Source organism: Paroedura picta, chromosome 10 (genome assembly GCF_049243985.1).
Source record: "Paroedura picta isolate Pp20150507F chromosome 10, Ppicta_v3.0, whole genome shotgun sequence".
NCBI lineage: Eukaryota > Metazoa > Chordata > Lepidosauria > Squamata > Gekkonidae > Paroedura > Paroedura picta.
Window position 1 is genome coordinate 13,742,124 of NC_135378.1, and position 18,985 is coordinate 13,761,108.

Genomic DNA, 18,985 nt, shown 5'->3' on the forward strand with positions numbered 1-18,985 from the left:
ACATGGCTACCCACTTGAATCTTCCTTTGTAGTGTGCATGTTGTTCCTCTACGTGAAGTCTGTAAAGTGACTATTTGGTCTTCTGCGGACATTTTTACACCACCTCTGCTGTGGACTGTACACTAGGCAAGAATCAGTGAGTGGGAAAGATGTTCTTCATTCCCTCTGGGGTTGAGAGATTCATCCCCGCCCCCGGTTGAGCCCTTGTTACTTTCCCAGTGTGGGACTGCACAGAAGACTGAAGACAAAAGCAGAATTGCACTTTCCTCTAACTGTGTTTGTCGAATTGTCGTCTGTTCAGGCACACATTCCTTCCCTCCTTCCTCAGTGTAAGTTCTTTGGTTATTTTCTGGGGACTGGCTCTGGAGAACGGAGCCTTCATGGCACATGATGATTTTGGTGGGAAGAAGGGTCCATGTACGCCAGGGCATTTTTGCACTCTACACAAGCTAGAAAGTTCTCTCTGACAGCCAGCTTGTCCATGTGCAGTCCCAATATGTGCCTGCACAGAAGTCAACTTGACAAACAACCATCACAGGGATGAGCCGTCCTGTTTTCTCCCTGCACGGCGGTCTCATAGTTTTTGCCATATTTGTTATCTGAACTAGTCCTGTGTATCATGCTTTCAGTGGAGACATATTTTTCATGGTTGTATGGAGGTACATTGTCATTTATGGTGGGATACTTTTCCTTCTTAGCAAACTTCAGCAGCCATCTAGATCATCCCGAACCTTCAGTGAGATGTTCACCACCTCTACGAATGTGCAGAGCCCAAGCCACCCAGCACACTGGGACCAGGTAACACCATGCATTTAGTGTCCTTTGGAAAGCAGCAATCCTTTCTCCCCTACAAGGTGTTGTTTTATTTACTTGTGAACTTGGCTATGGACTTGAACAAAGCAAATCTATAAGGAGTTACTTCTATTGTGCAACTTTTTAAATTGTATGGATTTTTTGTTGTTGTACCTAGTGAGATTTCAGCTGTCAGATTGGAAAACAAAGTAGTGTCTTGTTCTGTGCTTTGGTAACATGCAGCAGTTGTTTCAGTGAGCTCATAAGCCCTGCAGCAGTAGCAGCTCAAAGACTGGCGTTCTATAGAAGAGTACCCATCCCTGTAGGATATGACCTTTGCATGTGTGTGCATGCATCTGAGTGTACGTAGACAAGAAAAAATTGAGTCCCTCTGATTTGCACAGTCTATGCGTTCTTCCATATTCTCTTTTGTGTGTCCCTGTTGCCTGGAGGAGTGTTCCACAGATGTTTTGCTCCCTCTTGTGGTTGGTTCAATATTACATTGCAGTATGTCTGGCCTGTGTCCCAGCAGATTTAAACCCCAGGTTTTTATCCTGGATATACAACAATGTAACATATCCACCACTTGATGTGGAAAAGAAACACCCCCCCCAAAGCAATAAGGACATCCAAGTGACGAAAGTGAGAATGTGGGGAAATCCTTGGGACTTGGGAGTATCCTGACATAGGATGTAGACAAATGTGTAAACTCTTTTCTTTTTTCGTGTAGGTTTTAGTACGACCTTTTGTAGAAGTCTCTTTTCAGCGAACAATTTGCCGGACGACAGCTGCTGAAGGGCCAAACCCCAGCTGGAATGAAGAGCTTCAACTTCCCTTTCGGTGCAATTTCATCTTTAAACCCTTTTTTCCATTTTGTGCCTGACTGAATGAGGAACAGGCTTCTGTTGGTTCTCTATGGCGGGGTGTTTATGTGTGTGGAAGCATTTGAGGAGGGATAGGATAGAATTTTAGGTACATCAACATAATATGGAGAAAGTTTATAGAGACAGCCTGTTCTTTGTATTTTAAAGGTAAAGGTATCCCCGATGCAAGCACTGGGTCATGTCTGACCCTTGGGGTGACGCCCTCTAGCGTTTTCATGGCAGACTCAATTCGGGGTGGTTTGCCAGTGCCTTCCCCAGTCATCATCCCCAGTGGTTTGCCAGTGCCTTCCCCAGTTTACCCCCCAGCAGCACCTCGGAAGGATGGAAGGCTGAGTCAACCTTGAGCCGGCTGCTGGGATTGAACTCCCAGCCTCGTGGGCAGAGCTCCAGACTGCATATCTGCTGCCTTACCACTCTGCGCCATAAGAGGTTCTTTTTATTTTAGAGCTGCCCAATTGATTGCCAGTTGTGAACACCTCTTCACACAACACATAGTTAAATCCAGACATCCTTTTAAAACCTTTTTGGCAGTGGAGGAGCTCCTTGATTTTTTTTCAGGCTTTGAGGAGCCCTGAAACTGGGTTGGAAGTGTGGCCAAGTCCATTAAGGCAGGATTTAGGTCAGGGAGCCTCTGGGGAGCTCTCACGGGGTTTGGGAATCCCTTAATTAAGGGATTCCCTGCTGGAAGGGCTCTTGGCTTACATGGCTTTCAAAGAAGGTCAGGCAAATTTAGAAGCTTTGTGTGATTAAAGTGTCAGATGAGTCTCTGGGAGACCCCTGTTCACATCCCACTCTGTGGTGGAACCTCCCTGGGCAACCTTGGGCCAGTCTCAACCTCACTTGCCTCAAAGGATATCAGTTCCATTTAATATATTTTTGGTAAGGCCTAGGAGGAGGAGCTGGTCTCATGGCTTAAGTGCCACTCAGCTCTTAACAACCACTCAGGGCGGCTGTCCCGTCCCTGAGTTCCTCCTCCTCCAACCGGCTTGCCTGTCTGTCCAGCGGCCAGCCAATCACCTTCCGTCCACCACCTCTGACTGCCCCCCTCCTCCTTCCACTTCCCTCCGAGGCTCAGAGGCTGCAGTTCCCTGCTATGTGAAAGCTGCCCCTGCTGGTGAATTCCCTGTCCGAGGGCTTCCAGCCTGGAGTCTTTCGAGGTCCTAGGGGGAGGGAGAGGCCATTTGCAGAATTCTTCCACCCCACCACCCAGTCTTGCATCCGTTGTATTCCTAAATGCAACAGGCTTTGTCCCTAGTAATTAAAATAAAACAGAGGAGAGGAGAACGTTGTAATGACTGTCGGCACGCACAGGGGTAGAAAACTGGGGGATAAATACATAAAAAACAGAGTTAAGAAATCTACTGGTATCAGTTGGTGTGGGAGAAGGCTGTTCTCTTCACCTCCCACGGATGGGCTGAAGGATGTGGCCTTCCCCAGTCTCAGCTCTGTGCCTGATGGCAGCTCTGTAAACTCCCCTTGTAACACTCCCTGGGAAGCACTGACTTCCAGGACAGGGAGGGAGGGAAAGTGCTTGAAGGGCGCTGGATCTGTATTGATACATAAAATGGAACATTCTGAAATTTAGTCCAGTCATTTCATTTTTACCCTCATAGAGCCCCCAACGGTGACTACAGCACTTTGGGCCTGCAGTCAGTGAAGGATGACGTGTTTATTAATGTCTTTGATGAAGTGCTCTGTGACGTCTTAGAGGTGAGCAGAACATCTGAAGTTGCTGGCTGGCCTTGTCCATTCTGGAAGGGGTCCTACTACATATATTCGGAGGGGCCAGGCACATAGAGCGGGTGATCTTTGGCCCAAGGGAGCCCACAATTGCTGGGCAAACACGGAGCCTCCAGCCTAGCAAGCTTGAGCACCCTGCAACTTTCCATGGGGTTATTGGCTTACATGCAGTCTGGATTAGAGCCCGTGTGTTGCAGCTGGCAGGGAATTAGCTGAAAAGGATCTGGGAAGGGGAGGGGTGGAGGGACTCCCTTTGGCCCTCTTGAAAAGTGTCCCCTCTTAGATCCCTTCTAAGCTGCAAACTGGGTGAAAATGTTCATCCACTTGAGAGCGAGGGGCACAGCTCTTTTGTGTTGTTTTTGCACTAGCCCTGTGTCACTAAATCCGATTGTGCATGCAGTAGTCTTGTGGCTTCAGGTGAGCTCCATTATCCCTGATTTTCTGGGAGCAACTATTCCCTCCAGGGAGAAAATACTGTGGAAATGCCTGACTCCCATTGAGTGGCCATTGATTTTTCACAGCTGCTCGATTGATTGATTTGATTTTTATAATGCCCCTCTCTGCAAGCAGGCTCAAGGAGGCTTACCTTAATAAAATACCAGAATAAAACACAGTGGAAACCAATTAAAATATGGTATTGAAAAGAACCCAGAACAGCCAAGAAGTTTCTCTCCCCCCTCCCAGCCTAAAACTCCTCCACTGGCCCCTGGACTGGAGATGATATAGAATGCAGGGGGCAGAGAGGGCATCTAATTTCGATCTGTCCTGGTCTCAGCCTTAGGCCTGGCGGAAGAGTGTCGTTTTGTGGGGCCTGCAAAACTTTGACAGCTCTGCAAGGGCCCGGATCTCAACTGGCACGGTATCTTGGCAGACAGTTGCCAGAACTTTTTGTGCTGTTTTCCCAGGATGATCGTGAACGAGAAAGCGGAGGAGTCCACACTCGTGTTGAGAAGCACTGGCTTGGATCGGTGCGGATCCCATTTACAACGATCTATTTTCAAGGAAGGGTAAGTAGATGGGATCCCCTGAACACAGGAAGCTGGGTGCCTTCCTCTGAATCAGACCACTGGTCTGTCAACTGGCAGTGGTTCCCCAGGGTCTCAGGCAGGGGTCTTTCCCATCCTTTGCATGGACATGCCACGGATTTCACCTGCCACCTCCTGGCATTCGAAGCAGATGCCTGAGAGGGTTGAGAGGATAAGGAACTTGGCTGACGAAGCACAACTGCAAACTGGAAAATGCATTCTGTTTTCCTTCCTGTAGATTGATGGTACGTTTAAGATCGATATCCCACCGGTTCTTCTTGGGTATGTCAAGGGGAAAAATCCAGGCACTGAAAGAGGCTATGATTCCATTCGGAACCTGACTGAAGGCTCCTATATATCCCTATTCATTACTATCGAGCCGCAGCTAATCCCAGGAGAACCAGTTCGGGAAAAGGTAAATCTCCTCCAGCTCTCTCTCTCTTTTAAACATTTTATTATGCTTATAAACATCTATCATCATTGAACAAAAAAGAAACAGCATAAAACACATGCAAAAATAACACAAACATCACAATCACAACCTAAAATTTGACTCCCCACCCAGCTCACCCTCCAGCTCTCTTGATGGATGCGGTGTTAAAATCTGTGGGGCGCATGACTTGCCACTTAGGAGCTGTTGTTTTATCAAAGACTAGAAAATAAGCCCACTGTACTCTAGACGAGTGGTCCCCAACCTTTTTATCACCGGGGACCACTCAACTCTTGACAAGTTTACTGAGGCCCGGTGTGTGGGGGGGGTAGTTTACTCCTCTACTCTCAACCACTGCCCTAATGCTCTCTGATCGCTATGGTAATGTTTAAACATCCCTTCAAAATAAGATGCAGACACACCACAACAATGAAGTGTGTTGTAAAGGGCCGGGGGGGGGGGAGAAGGTGTCCCTTGGGGCCCACCTCCAATTAGTCGAAGGACCACATGTGGTCCGCGGCCCACAGGTTGGGGATCGCTACTCTAGATACAGTGGGCGCTAGCTGTTTGTCCTCCCCCCCCCGTGGCGCGGCCTACCTGTCTGAGCGGAATCCGAGCGGGTCCGTGTGCGGGTGGGGGCGGCAGGCGCTGGTGGCTCTGCCGTCACTGCCGTTTCCGCCACCGCTGGCTGCTCTGCCCCCGCCGGTTGTTCCGGGGCCGCCGCCACCGCCGCCAGCTCCTCCATGTCCGCCGCCGGCTCCGCTGCTGTCATGGTCGGCAAAGCGAGACAGGTAATGGCAGTGGGTAGGCGAATGCGCGGAGAGTGGAAGGCTGGCATGGGCTCATGGGAATTGTAGTCCATGGACATCTGGAGGACCACACGTTGACTACACCTGGTCTAGATCACTGCCATTGGGGGTTTTTTGTAATTAATATTTACAATGTAAGGAGTGTTTCCGGGGTTAATAGTTCAACTTATCTGCTTAGCTATTTCCATGCATTTGGCACTTTTAGAAGTTCATGTTTAATTCATAGTTAATGGTTCATGATTAATTTAATAGGTAAACAACTGGAATAGTATTAAAAGTTTATTAAAGTATAGTTAGTTAAATTTCTTCTAATTAATTATGTGATAGTTGTTTTGCTGGTTAAATATCTGGTTACTAAATATCTAGTTACTAAAGCGAGTCTAAATTGTATAATCTGTTATTCAGCGATGCTTGAGACAAAAAGGCAACTAGGCCATCTGAAGGTGAACTAGAGTTTGCAGAAAGTATTAGAAATTTGTTCTCTTTGGAATTTCAGAAATTACATCAGCATAATTTAAAACTGCAATAGCAAACAGAATTGGTCTTCTAGAAAGACTTTGATTACACACACAAAATGCTAGTTTTTGAACAATATCAAAGAGACAACAAAGATCAAATCTGTAGTAAATGAATTGATTTTAAAAAGATAGAGACTACAGAACAAAATGTTAAGACTAATAAAATCTCTATTTGGGAGAATGAAGTTAAAATGTAAGACCTGGAATAAAAGATTGAAGACCTTGATCATGGAAATCCTAATAATAGCTTAAAATTAGAGGCCTGATATAAACCGGAGGAGATAAACTTGACACAGTAGTAAATATTTCTGTTTTTCTTTATACCCACTTGTGAAGCTGTCTGGAATGTTCTGCAGAATCTTACTTTAAATGTACCAACATCACAAGAAGCCTCCATATTTTTAAAAAATTCCCTGCCTGGTTTGAGTTTTCCTGCCTTGGAAAAAGAGCATGAGGAAATCAAAGGGCTTTATGAATCCTTTAGCCTGTGCTGACACCCTCTGTTCTTTATGTTTGTAGAAGTCATGTGAGATAGTTTTCCCGAAAGCAAAATTGACATGTATAAGAATTAGAAAGGGAAGCACATAATATTTGCCGAGGAGTAGCAGCAAACAGCTATATTTACCACCTTTAACAATATCAGAAGAGGAATTAGAAGTATTGAAGGTTGATTTCTACCAAACTGCTAGCTAGGCAGTACAGAGTAAATTCCTCTGAGAGAAGGGAAGAAAATGCTTCTCAGGTAAGAACATTTCACAAAATAGCTGCTGACTGTTTCTTAGAATGTGACGGTTGGGCTAGGACTCGTGTGTGTTTGGGGAGGGAGAAAGATTTATAGACTAGGATTTTTATTCAATTTGACTTGAAAGTTCTGAACTACCACAAATAATTGCTGCTTTTAAACCACTGAACAACAGCCTGCTATGAATCCAAAATGTTCCTGAAGTAATGCTCTGTCAGTTCACCACTTGCCAGGTAGATGTAAACCAAAGACACTTCAGCAGTCAAACAAGAGCAGTTCATAAGTAGCAGCAGACAGGTGGGGAAAAGATGTAAAAGCCAGCGATTGAACCCTGCAGTACGAATCAAAACTGAATGGCCCGAGCTTGGGAGAGCAAGACGGCCTTTGCTCGGTGACAAGTGAATCACCGTGGTGGGAGTACGGCCTAAGCAGGGTGCCCAAGAGCGGCCTTCTCTGGGCTTGCACTGCCTGCCTGCTCAGTACGATAGAGTTCTAGCACAGAATCCTCCTTCCTGCCATGGCGACTGTGGGGAGATGGAAGAGGCATCACACAGCCATGGCTAGCATCTCTTCAGTTTCCGGCAACTCTTCATGTCATCCTCACAAGCATGGTCCTCAAACATGTGACTGCATGGGGTCCGTTTAGATCTGGGGTGGCCAAACTGCGGCTCTCCAGATGACCATGGACTACAATTCCCATGATCCACGGATGTCTCGAGAGTCGCAGTTCGGCCACCCCCGATTTAGAAGGCGATAATGCTACAACAGGGGTAGTCAAACTGTGGCCCTCCAGTTGTCCATGGACTACAATTCCCATGAGGCTCATGGGAATTGTAGTCCATGGACATCTGGAGGGACACAGTTTGACTATCCCTGTGCTACACAGTTTAGTAAACACTTATGACCTTGGAATGGAGAAGGGGGTGAACGTAGATACATTCATGCTCTCCTTGGTGGGCTCCCTGTTTACATAACTTGATTATTTCCGTTTCAAAGATGGTGGGCAAGTTTTGCACATCTCAAGTAGACCCCATGACTGGTCTTTTCCTGTTGTATTTTGAGCTTTTCATTTGGGCTCAATCATTTGATCCCTGCTTAATATTTTTCTGTTACTTTATTTCATGCTGCTTTGTTTTTGTTTTTTTTAAACCTTTTTGTTTCTTTTCCTGCTCACCTTATGTAGATGACTGAGATGCTTAAGAAGGTACATAATGTTTAAGTATATTCTCATCCCCCCTCCCCCCCAAAGCCATATTTTGAAGTAGCAAAGTATCACTCTGCCTGTGGCGAGGTCCTTCCGGTGTCCTGCTGAAAGTCACCTGGGATTGTTGTTTTCAAGAGACGCCCTTGTACGAGAGAGCTCAGAAGGCTGGGCTTCCAAACTTAGGCAGCAGCAAGAGGAGGGCAGTGAGAAAGAGAACCAGATGGACCACTCGTCTGATCCAGCAGGGCTCTCCTGATGTTCTCATGAGGGCCTCAGCCTCTCTGTCCTGTTGTTGGCCCTCCAGAGGAACCGGTTGGCCACTGAGTAAGACAGGAGTAGATGGACCTTCGCTGGTCTGATCCAGCAGGGCTCTTCTTACGTCCTTAATAAGTCAGTATAATCAACCAGATGGGACATCCAGTAGGCAACACAATATCAATCACGCTGTTGGTTTTATCCCGACCATCTAAAGCCAAAATTCAAACAAGGTCCTGCAGCTTTCCTGTACCACAGCGGAGTATAAATCTGGTCTCTTCTGTGTGAACTGGAGAGCATTAGTAGTCCAAGTCTGAGATGATGCTTCTTCTCCAAGTTTGACAGCCAGGAAGACGAGAAGCTCCTCCAAGCAGCGGAGAAGTATCAAGCCGAATGTCTGCTGAAGTTTCCAAGCCGCCAGTGCTTGACTACCGTCATTGACATTAACGGGAAGACGGTCTTTGTTACTAGATACATCCAGCCTCTGAACCCACCGGAGGAGCTCCTTCGGGCCCATGCTGACAATCCCCAAGCCACTTCGGTAAGTGTTATGGGGGCGGGAGGGGCGGAGTTAGAGAAACGTATTCCAGATATGCCGGAAAATGTCCACCATCCCAGGGCATCCTCAAATTAAGCTCTACGGTGGGAACAAGGAAGCCAGGGCTATGACTGCAGAAGAGTTTGTGCTCTGAAATAACATCTCCAGGATAAATCTTCTTGATCTAATGGGCCAAAGAATCCTTAACAGAGAAGTAGAAATCTGAGCCACGATCCACCATGAAGTTCTCCAGCCCAATATAAGCCTTGCTTGGTGTAGTGGTTAGGAGTGCGGCCTTCTAATCTGGCAAGCCGGGTTTGATTCTCTGCTCCTCCCCCACATGCAGCCAGCTGGGCGACCTTGGGCTCGCCATGGCACTGATAAAGCTGTTCTGACTGAGCAGGAATCTCAGGGCTCTCTCAGCCTCACCCACCCCACAGGGTTTCTGTTGCGGGGAGAGGAAAGGAAAGGACTTCCCTTGGAGACTCCTTTGGGTAGAGAAAAGCGGCCTATAAGAACCAACTCTTCTTCTCCTTCAGCAATATCAGGGCTCTCTCAGCCTCACCTGTTGAGGGGAGAGGAAAGGGAAGGCGAATGTAAGCCACTTTGAGACTCCTTCGGGTAGCAAAAGGTGGCATATAAGAACCAACTCTTCTTCATATCTCATTCCTTTCCAGACAGTCCTATAAATGCACTTCTTATGCATCTTGTTTATTTTATTGCAAACGGAATCTGCTTTTTTAAAGGCCCTGAGCTAAGCTGAACCCTGGGCGCAGCCTAAGTTGCAAAGACCAGCTGCCTGTAACAGGTCTTGGGGAAACTGAGGTAGACCAGTGGAGAGCCCAGAATAGGGAGCAGTCTTTATATGATCCCTGAAGCAGCAGGAATGGTCCAGTGGGAGATGGGCTGATTCTGTTGCTTTCTGCTTATCCTGCGTAGGAGGCGGTGGCCCACTATGTGGCCCTGATTCCTTTTCTGCCCGACAGCGTGTCGTTTGCAGGGATTTGTGACTTATGGAGTACGTCAGACGTAAGTTGTGGAATGGTTTTTCTTACGGTTACAAACAAACTCTTTTCAGTCGGTTTTTAGAAGAGGCGGCCGGCAGAAGAGTGTGTGTGTGGAGCAGGGGGGGGGGGGGCACAGGGATCCCCTGAGGGGCGAATGGCTGGGTAGGCCGCACGTTGGCTTACCTTGTGTGTAGCGGGGATCCACTGAATCGTTGCATTGCTGGCTCAGGCAGGCGGCTCCCAGCCAGCTGGCGGGCTCCGTGGTAGGCAAAGGGACAGAGCCGCCTCGTCAGTGACACGGCGGGGCTGTCCCTTTGCCAGGGCCGAAGGCTCCTGGCCCCGTCCTGCCTCCAGGCAAGCAGGGCAGCTTGGAAGGGGGCGCGAGTTCCCCCCCCTCCACCAGCTTCACCCTCTTGCCGCATCCACCAGGCTGCCCATGGCGGGCGGCTGGCTGTGGGAGTGGCAGGCAGCGTTGAAATGGCGGTGTGGGGGTAAGGCGTTGTGCGCCTCCTTAGCCGTCAGCTCGGTGGGCAGGGGTGGCTTTCGGCCACCCCCAGGCCAGGTCCCGGCTTTCCTGGCGGCGAAGCGTCTTCTCCCTGCCCCCTGCACCCTCCAGTCCACGACAGGGCAAGCGGCCAATCAGGAGCCACGCACAATTGGCCGTTTGGCCCCAGAGTGACACTTGGAGCCCTATTGGCTCCTCTGAGTTTTTATCAGACTCGCCACGCCCCTTTCTCCACCCACAATGCCCTTACTTCTTTATTTATACCGCTCCGCAGGAGCAATTTAAAGATATGTATGCCCTACCTTTTCTAAGCAGTTCTAAGCTAATATCATAAATAAATCACACACACTCCCCCCAAAATGCCTGCAGTTTTAAATCTTATGTAAAAGCCCTAATAAAGGAAACTGCTAAGCTGTGCTTTAGGCTTCCAAGTGCAGTGGTCCTCAACCTTTTTATCACCGGGGACAGGTCGACGCTTGACAATTTTACTGAGGCCCGGGAGGGGGGGGAGTAGTCTTTTGCCGAGGGACATCGCTGCCACTGCCTGAGCCCCTGCTCCACTTGCTTTCCTGCTGGTGCCCCTGACTTCCCACTGCCCACTGGGGGGTGCTGCCAGCAGCAGCTGCGCAGTGCCTTGCCAAGTGGATAGCCCCAGCTATGGCGGCCGCTGGAGAGCACCAAAGGTGAGCTGGCGGCAGAGTGGCAGGGCAGCCCCCGAGGCAGCATCCGTGGAGGAGGACAAGGAGGAGCCGCGGCCTGGTACCGACTGATCCACGGACCGGTCCCAGTCCCCGGAACGGGGGTTGGGGACCACTGTCCAAGTGTACAAACAAAAACATAGAGATTGAGAGCCTCTGACCGCCCCCCCAAAGTTGTCAGTTCTGGCATTGTAGAACTATGTATTTGTATAGCTTTCACTGCTTATCATGTATGTGATCTTGTTGTAACCCATACAAATGTTAATAATCATAATACTTTATGTCCATGCTTGGCTCTTGTGGCCCTTTCTTGCATGCGCAGGGAAATGCTGATCACCACTTTGATGTCGAGAGGCGAATTTCTTCCAGGCCAGACTGGCCAGGGATTCTGTTTTCTTGGGGGGGGGGAGGGCATAATCTGGGCATGGAATTAGTGTCCCTGTGGATTGCCAAATAGTTCTGAGTTTCCTGCATTCTTCAGGGGGTTGGACTAGATGACCCTGGAGATCCCTTCCAACTCTATGAAGAAGAAAAAAAATCCTGCCCTTCTTGGTTAGCTCAGGGCGAGTAACAACAACATAAAACAATACAAATATGATACATGTATAATAATTAAAACAATATAAATTAAAATGTATTAATATACATATTAAACCACATGTTCTGCATTTCCAGTCTTCTGAGGGCTGGGTGGTGTTTAATGGGTGGAAACTGGATGGTTCTAAGGCAGGGAGACCGGCGTTTTCAAGATGTCATTTGTGGCCTCAGCCGTAGGCCTGGTGGGACAGCTCCACCTTGAGGGCCCTCTGGGAATGTTTAAGGTCTCAGAGGGCCCTGATCTCCCCCAGGCCAGCTCTCCTTCTCTGGGGCCAGGGACCTAAGGGGGGGTTGACTGCTTGAGCATTCCGCAGAGTGGTGGTAGTCGAAAGGGAAAGTGGCCACCAACCTACAGTGGCCTCATAGGAGGGTTTTCAAGGCCTGGGACGAGACCTTCAGGGGTGTTTGGCCGTTACCTGCCTCTGTGTAGCAGCCCTGCACTAGCTTGGAGGTTTCCCATCCGAGTACTGACCTAGGCTGTTCCAGCAATCCAGGTCAGGGCTCCAAAGAGTAGACTAGCATTATGCTCCCTGCGTTACCTATTGCTGAGCAAGAAACAGCTTGTCAAGGCTGTCTTGGGAATAGGCTTGTGTGCCATGGGCCCATAATGCACGGCCGCCGAAATGGCGATTTCGGGTCACAGGGAAAACGCGGAGGGAGAAGAAGCGAAGCAAACCGCTTATGCACGGGGTGGGACGCAACGGCGGCAAAACCCAGAGTAACTGATTATGCACGCGGCAACGCCGGCGCCGCTTCTGGTTGCGCCCCGGTCACCTGGAAGCTGCGCTTTCTTCCGCGTTTCGCTAACGCGGCTTTTTCGGCAGCATGCACCAAATCTGCGGCCGGTTGCAGCCGGCACTGTGCATTATCAGTGATTTTAGTCGCCACCATTCCACCCTGAATGTGCGTTATTCCCCCCCGTGCATAATGGGGTCATGGCGCTGGCCGCTTTGGGCTTGAAGGGCCACCGAAGCAGCTGATACACACAAGCCTACTTGGGAATGCTTGGAAGACCTTCAGTTGGACTTCACTTCAAGCCAGGGTTCCTGTCTGGGTTTCCAGCTGCTTGCCAGCCATGGCTTTCCCCGTTCAGGCTAGCATTTGAGCTCTTCACACCATGGTTCTGTGTGGTGTCTGATTGGAGCTGAAGGGCCCTTCCAAGCAAGCAGAACTGTCCTTGTGGGCGAAGGCTGCGGATGAAGGAAGACCATGAACTCTATTGGTAACCAGCCTGTCTGATTCCATTCAATAGCAGTTCCTGGATCTTTTGGCTGGAGACGAAGAGGAACATGCTGTGCTCTTGTGCAATTATTTCCTTGCTCTCGGCAAAAAGTCCTGGCTTCTCGTTGGGAATGCCGTTCCTGAGGTGAGCTGCTTCTTGCTTTCCTTTAACCAAACATCCGCATTCTGGAGAGAACTCTCTGGCCAAATTGCATTTGCAAACAAGCAGCCCAGATTTGGATTTGCAGGCACGCTTGGAAAGAGTAATGCCACAGGAACCCTGATTTCAGGACTCCTGCTAGGATCCCAGCTTTAAATTGGAGCAGAACCCGAATTACAGCTCACCGGAAGAGGCACATTTCATGGCCTGCTGCACATTCAGATGCTTATCACCGGCTCTGCCATGACACGCTTCCGCTGAACTGGACTGCTTGTCTGGAGTTACCAAATACCCTCTTTTCCGCAGACTCGCCCTCCTATGGACTCCATTGTTTGCTTTTCAAAATAGCCCCGGTAACCCTGTGCAAGTCCTTAGTTTTACCTGGGGGGAAGGGGAAGGTAGTCGTTCTTGACTCTTAAGTAAACAGTTGTGTACTGCAGGACTAAAGAAGCTGATTTATTAATATACCAAAGTGCCAGCCTTCCAGAGATTTGGGGGAAAGCAGGATATCAGTGAATTTAATAGTCACCATGATAAATAACAAGGATTCAGGGTGTGCCTTCCAGGTTTTGGGGAGCTGCTGAGTCAGACTATTTGGATACTCTGAGTGGGGGGGGGGCAACTCCCCAAGCCTCAGCCAGAAGTTCTCCACATAACTCAATCCCTGGTCTTTTCAACTAGACATGCAGGAATTGAAACTGGGGTCTTCTGCATGCAAACAAAATGCTCTCCTCCACTGGCCCCCTCCCATTCTATCATCTTGGAATTGCTCTCAGCAGAACTGGTTAGCTGCTGTGTGGGGACAGGTTGCAGGACTGGAGGCTCCTCTAGCAAGGCTCTCTTCCAGCAGGGCTCATCTAATGTTCTTTGCAGGCCTCTAAGTCCTGTTGTTGGACCTCCAGAAGAACTAGTTGCCTGCCGTTTGAGACAAGATGCTGGACTCAGTGGACCACTGGTCTGATCCACCTGGGCTCTTCTGATGTTTTTATGCTGCAGCTTTATAGCAGCATAACTCCCCCCCACACACACACATTTGGTAGATGTTGCAGAGGTGTGAGTGGACTCAGTGCCAGTAATACTTGTAGGTAAAATTATTGCATTAGCTTTATGATGTCAATTTTAAAGAATTTTTTCCTCTTCCTTCTCAGGGAGTAACAGCATATGTGCTAACTTGGGAACAAAACCATTATGTGATCTGGAATCCCAGGAACGGCCATTATTATGGACAGTATGATTCTTTCTGTCCGCTGCAGAATGTCGGCTGTTTAATTTCTGGGGATAATGTAAGTATTTCACATCACTGTTGCTTTCCTCAGACTGTGGGTCTACTTAGAAGGGAGGAAACTTGGAGGGACCAAATCCCTGTGACCTCAAGAATGGCATGGGAGGGGTCCCAGGTGGAGTCTCTTGGGGGGGGGGGGGTCGGTAGCCTTGCCACCTGGCCCAGAATTTTCAAACCTGACTGGTAGGCGCTGTGGGGGCTCTCAGGCCCTCCCCAGGATATTTTTACAACCAGAATAAGGTGCAGAGGTCAAAGAAAAATGACAATTCATGGAGCAAGGAAGCTTTACAAGGAAACAGTGCAACGTTTATACTTCAGAGAAAAGATAAGGAGGAAGATGGTAACAAGAATGATAAAAATCATGCACAAAGTGAAGAGAGCCTTTTGTCCTTCCTCCAGAAAACTAGAACTTGGAGGCACCCATGAAGGTTGATGGGACAATGCATTCAAGATAGACAAAAGGTAGCCCTTTTGTCCATCATTAAGTAATGCATTTTTGTAAATGTAGTGATGGCCAGTTGAAGCGGTTTAGAAAGGAGATTAGACAGAGGCGTGGAAGAGACATGGTATCTAAATGGAACTGCCAATTGTAGACAGTAAATGCCTCCCAGAGCCTCTTGTGGCGCAGAGTGGTAAGGCAGCCGTCTGAAAGCTTTGCCCATGAGGCTGGGAGTTCAATCCCAGCAGCCGGCTCAAGGTTGACTCAGCCTTCCATCATTCCGAGGTCGGTAAAATGAGTACCCAGCTTGCTGGGAGGTAAACGGTAATGACTGGGGAAGGCACTGGCAAACCACCCCGTATTGAGTCTGCCATGAAAACAATAGAGGGCGTCACCCCAAGGGTCAGACATGACCCGGAGCTTGCACAGGGGATACCTTTACCTTTAAATGCCTCCCAGGTAAGTGTGGGCAGCATCAGGGGTCTGGTTCGTAGGCTTTTCTAGAGAGGCTTCGGCCATCCCCCTGGCCCATCACTACATACACCCCGCAGCCCTCTGGAGCCAGGAGGAATGTTCTTGGTTTGCAATTCTGATGAAGGCACTAACAAAGTTGTTCTTTCTTAGGTTTGGTTCAATATTCAACAATACGATTCCCCACTGAGGATAAATTTTGATGTCACCAAGCCCAAATTTTGGAAACCTTTCTTTTCAAGAAGTTTTCCATTCCCTGGCCTCTCCAGTGTGCAGGTATAGACACATTGATTCCAGGAGTCTTGAGGACAAAAAGAGCATTTCCTGTGCGTTTTAAATTGCTTGACGTGTTCCTAAGTGAGAGCGTGTAGAGCAGAGATATACCAATGAAACCAGGGATGTGCAGCTCAGCTCAGTCACCGAAGCCCGGATTTCGGTGATCGCCCAGGCGGCCGAGCCGAGCCGCAAATCCCTAAATGAAATGTACTGAAGGAAAATGTCTTTAACCATCTTGGATAAGTTGTTGATTCATTCATTCATTCATTCATTCATTCATTTGCTTAGATTTAATTCTTATTAAATTATATTAATTATACGAATGTGCTTGGTTTAATACAGGGGTAATCAAACTGCGGCCCTCCAGATGTCCATGGACTACAATTCCCATGAGCCCCTGCCAGCATTCGCGAATGCTGGCAGGGGCTCATGGGAATTGTAGTCCATGGACATCTGGAGGGCCGCAGTTTGATTACCCCTGGTTTAATACATTTATGTTGTTTGCACTTGCTATGGATCTCATTCTTCAGATCTCAAAAAAAAAAAAACAGCCTGGTGGAGCTTTATCCTGTGTAAACACCAACCTGGCAACTGAAATTGGTTCAGAATGCAGCTGGTCAGGGAAAGTTAAGAGAATGCATCCCATTCCACTAGACAGGATCCTAGAGTGGGAAGGGGGCTTTCAGCCATCTAGTCCAAGCCCCTGCACCAAGCAGGATCAGTCTCCAGCATCCAGGATAAGTCTCTGTCCAGCTGCTGTTTAAAGACTGCCAATGAGGGGGAGCTCCCCACCTCCTTAGTCAGCCCATTCCACTGCTGAGCTTCTCTGTGAATCCCCCCCCCCCCGATATCTAGCCAATACTATTCTCTACGTAGTTTAAAGTCATAATTGTGGGTCCAGGCCTCTGCTGCCAACAGGAACTGGCCCCCTGCCCTCCTCTAAGTGACAACCTTTCACATACTTCCAAGAGAGCCATCCTGTCCCCTCTCCACTTCCTCTTCTCCAGGCTGAGCATTCCCCAGTCCCTCAGCCTTCCCTCATAGGACTTGGTCCCCAGGCCCCGGATCAACCTTGTCACTCTCTTCTGCACCCTCTCAATTTTGTCTATGATCTTTTTGAAGAATTACCCTGGTTGCCCAGTTGGGCTGGGTACCCTTCAGAGAGCAGTTCTACAGTGGCCTGGGCACACACAGGGATTTGGAGGTACCTACATTTTTTGGGTTTCCCACCTACTCTCTGATAGGCCTGTCAGTTGAGGCAGAACTCCTGTTGTGCACTTTCATGTCAATGGGAACTTGACTCTGGTTGACTGTGGAATTGCATCCATCAGCCACTTGCTGCCCCCCCCCCCCAGCCTTTTAGGCCAGAAGTAATACCCTGGCTCTTTCTTGAAGCATTTTGTTTATTTGATGGGCTTTCCTTCCTTCCTTCTCTCATCTCGAATTATGTGGTGTGACTTCTTTAGCTGCTGTCGTTATTTCTAAATTGTTTATGATGCTGAGTACTTTGTCTTAAGTTTTACAGAAAGTGAGTTAAAATATTTTGGATAACAGCATGCAAACGTAATGGTCTATTACACCTTCCCAAAGGCCACATTGTAACTTATTAGTCCTTGTTTCAATAGCCTGAAGCGCTGTTTTACCAGCGTGCCGACAAGGTGGCTGCACTAGAGCTGCAGAACAGGTAAGCTTACCTAACGTGTTTGCAACTGTGTTATATCTGTGTTAGGATTCAATTGTTTGGCTGTACATTGGATCTGCTAGCCGATATTTGGAGGCTCAAAGCTCTCCTCAGATGAAAAAGTAATGGGGTGATAACGTGTAGTTAAGACTGGTTTAAAATGGTTGGTAAACCCGGTGAATAGCAGCAAATTAGCATCTGAAACCGCTGGGAGTGGTATTCTTAATTGGTTTAGGCCTAAGTGGGCAGGGCCAGTCCAGGTGAGGGGCCAGTCAGAAGGCACAAAGCGCCTTCCGATTGGCCCCTCACCCGGACTGACAAGAATTCCAGGCATTCAGGTGAGGGGCCAATCGGAAGCCGTGAAGCACCTTCTGATTGGCCCATTACCTGACTGGCTGGAGTTCGGCGGGGAGCAGCCCAGGTGGCAGAGGCTTTTCTGGGGGCCTCCAAGCAGGCCCACTGCGGGACACGGCAGGCCTGGTCCAAGGCCCACAGGGAAGCTGGGGGCGGGGGGGGCGGTCCCCGCACGAGGGGGGTCCCCGGGGGGGGCTGCCGCTGCCCCCTTTCAAAGCCCGCTCTTATGAGCAGGCTTTGAAGCCTAGTACAGATAATAAAAGAGTTAACAAATAGATGCAAGAACTCAGTGATTTAGTCTGTCTAGTGAGATTTGAAGCCGTTCATCATGGCTAGTAAGTTCATCACCCTGGTAATCTCCCCCAACTATTCATTTATTTCCCAGTGCATTAAATTGCAATCCGCTACGTATTTGGAGATTGTGTTTTTGTTTTTAAACACAGCAAGGCTTGATGTTTAAATAGCAGTTGAGATACTAATCCAGTCACTGGGCAGTCCAGCTGCAAGTGTTGGATTTATATGCTTGTTTTCATTCAGTAGCCTCTTGTGGCGCAGAGTGCTAAGGCAGCCATCTGAAAGCTTTGCCCATGAGGCTGGGAGTTCAATCCCAGCAGCCGGCTCAAGGTTGACTCAGCCTTCCATCCTTCTGAGGTCGGTAAAATGAGGACCCAGCTTGCTGGGGGGTAAACGGTAATGACTGGGGAAGGCACTGGCAAACCACCCCGTATTGAGTCTGCCATGAAAACGCTGGAGGGCGTCACCCCAAGGGTCAGACATGACTCGGTGCTTGCACAGGGGATACCTTTACCTTTACCTTTTCATTCAGTGGGGCCAAAGTCATCCCAGGTGGTCACACCTCTGCTCGCTCAGGAAGGGCACTTCAAATGTTGGTTCGCCAAGCCTGTTCTTGAGTGACCATTGAGTGACCTTCTATCTGTTTTCGATTGCCCTGCTGCTCAGGTGGGACGACCCCGCTCTTAGCAGATACATTTCAAAATGCTTAAGTAGGTGAGAGAGTTATAATCCACTTGGACTGTTCAAGCGGCCAGTGTAGGATTTATATGGTTGTTTTCCTTTGTACACAACCATTCCTGGCATTTAGTTTACAAAACTAGACAGAATTGCACATTTAAAACCCTTTTCTATCTAGTTTTTGTGTGCAAGGGATGTGTTTAAAGGTAAAGGTATCCCCTGTGCAAGCACCGATTCATGTCTGACCCTTGGGGTGACACCCTCCAGCGTTTTCATGGCAGACTCAATACGGGGTGGTTTGCCAGTGCCTTCCCCAGTCATGACCATTTACCCCCCCAGCAAGCTGGGTACTCATTTCACCGACCTCGGAAGGATGGAAGGCTGA

The 18,985-nt window shown here is 48.7% G+C and overlaps 1 protein-coding gene across 5 annotated transcripts in view; it reads left to right on the top strand.

Annotated features, from left to right (window-relative positions):
* CC2D2A (coiled-coil and C2 domain containing 2A) overlaps positions 1-18,985 on the top strand; it is a 73,022-nt gene that overhangs the window by 50,627 nt on the left and 3,410 nt on the right. For 4 of the 5 annotated variants that reach the window (XM_077300879.1, XM_077300882.1, XM_077300881.1 and 1 more), the window contains 12 exons: positions 699-798; positions 1,523-1,632; positions 3,290-3,386; positions 4,322-4,423; positions 4,680-4,856; positions 8,124-8,144; positions 8,737-8,940; positions 9,877-9,966; positions 12,997-13,110; positions 14,274-14,408; positions 15,471-15,593; positions 17,219-17,277. In XM_077300879.1, coding sequence (XP_077156994.1) covers positions 699-798; positions 1,523-1,632; positions 3,290-3,386; positions 4,322-4,423; positions 4,680-4,856; positions 8,124-8,144; positions 8,737-8,940; positions 9,877-9,966; positions 12,997-13,110; positions 14,274-14,408; positions 15,471-15,593; positions 17,219-17,277 — 1,332 coding nt within the window. The remainder of the gene's footprint in view (positions 1-698; positions 799-1,522; positions 1,633-3,289; positions 3,387-4,321; positions 4,424-4,679; positions 4,857-8,123; positions 8,145-8,736; positions 8,941-9,876; positions 9,967-12,996; positions 13,111-14,273; positions 14,409-15,470; positions 15,594-17,218; positions 17,278-18,985) is intronic. The other variant, XM_077300880.1, reaches the window with a different exon arrangement.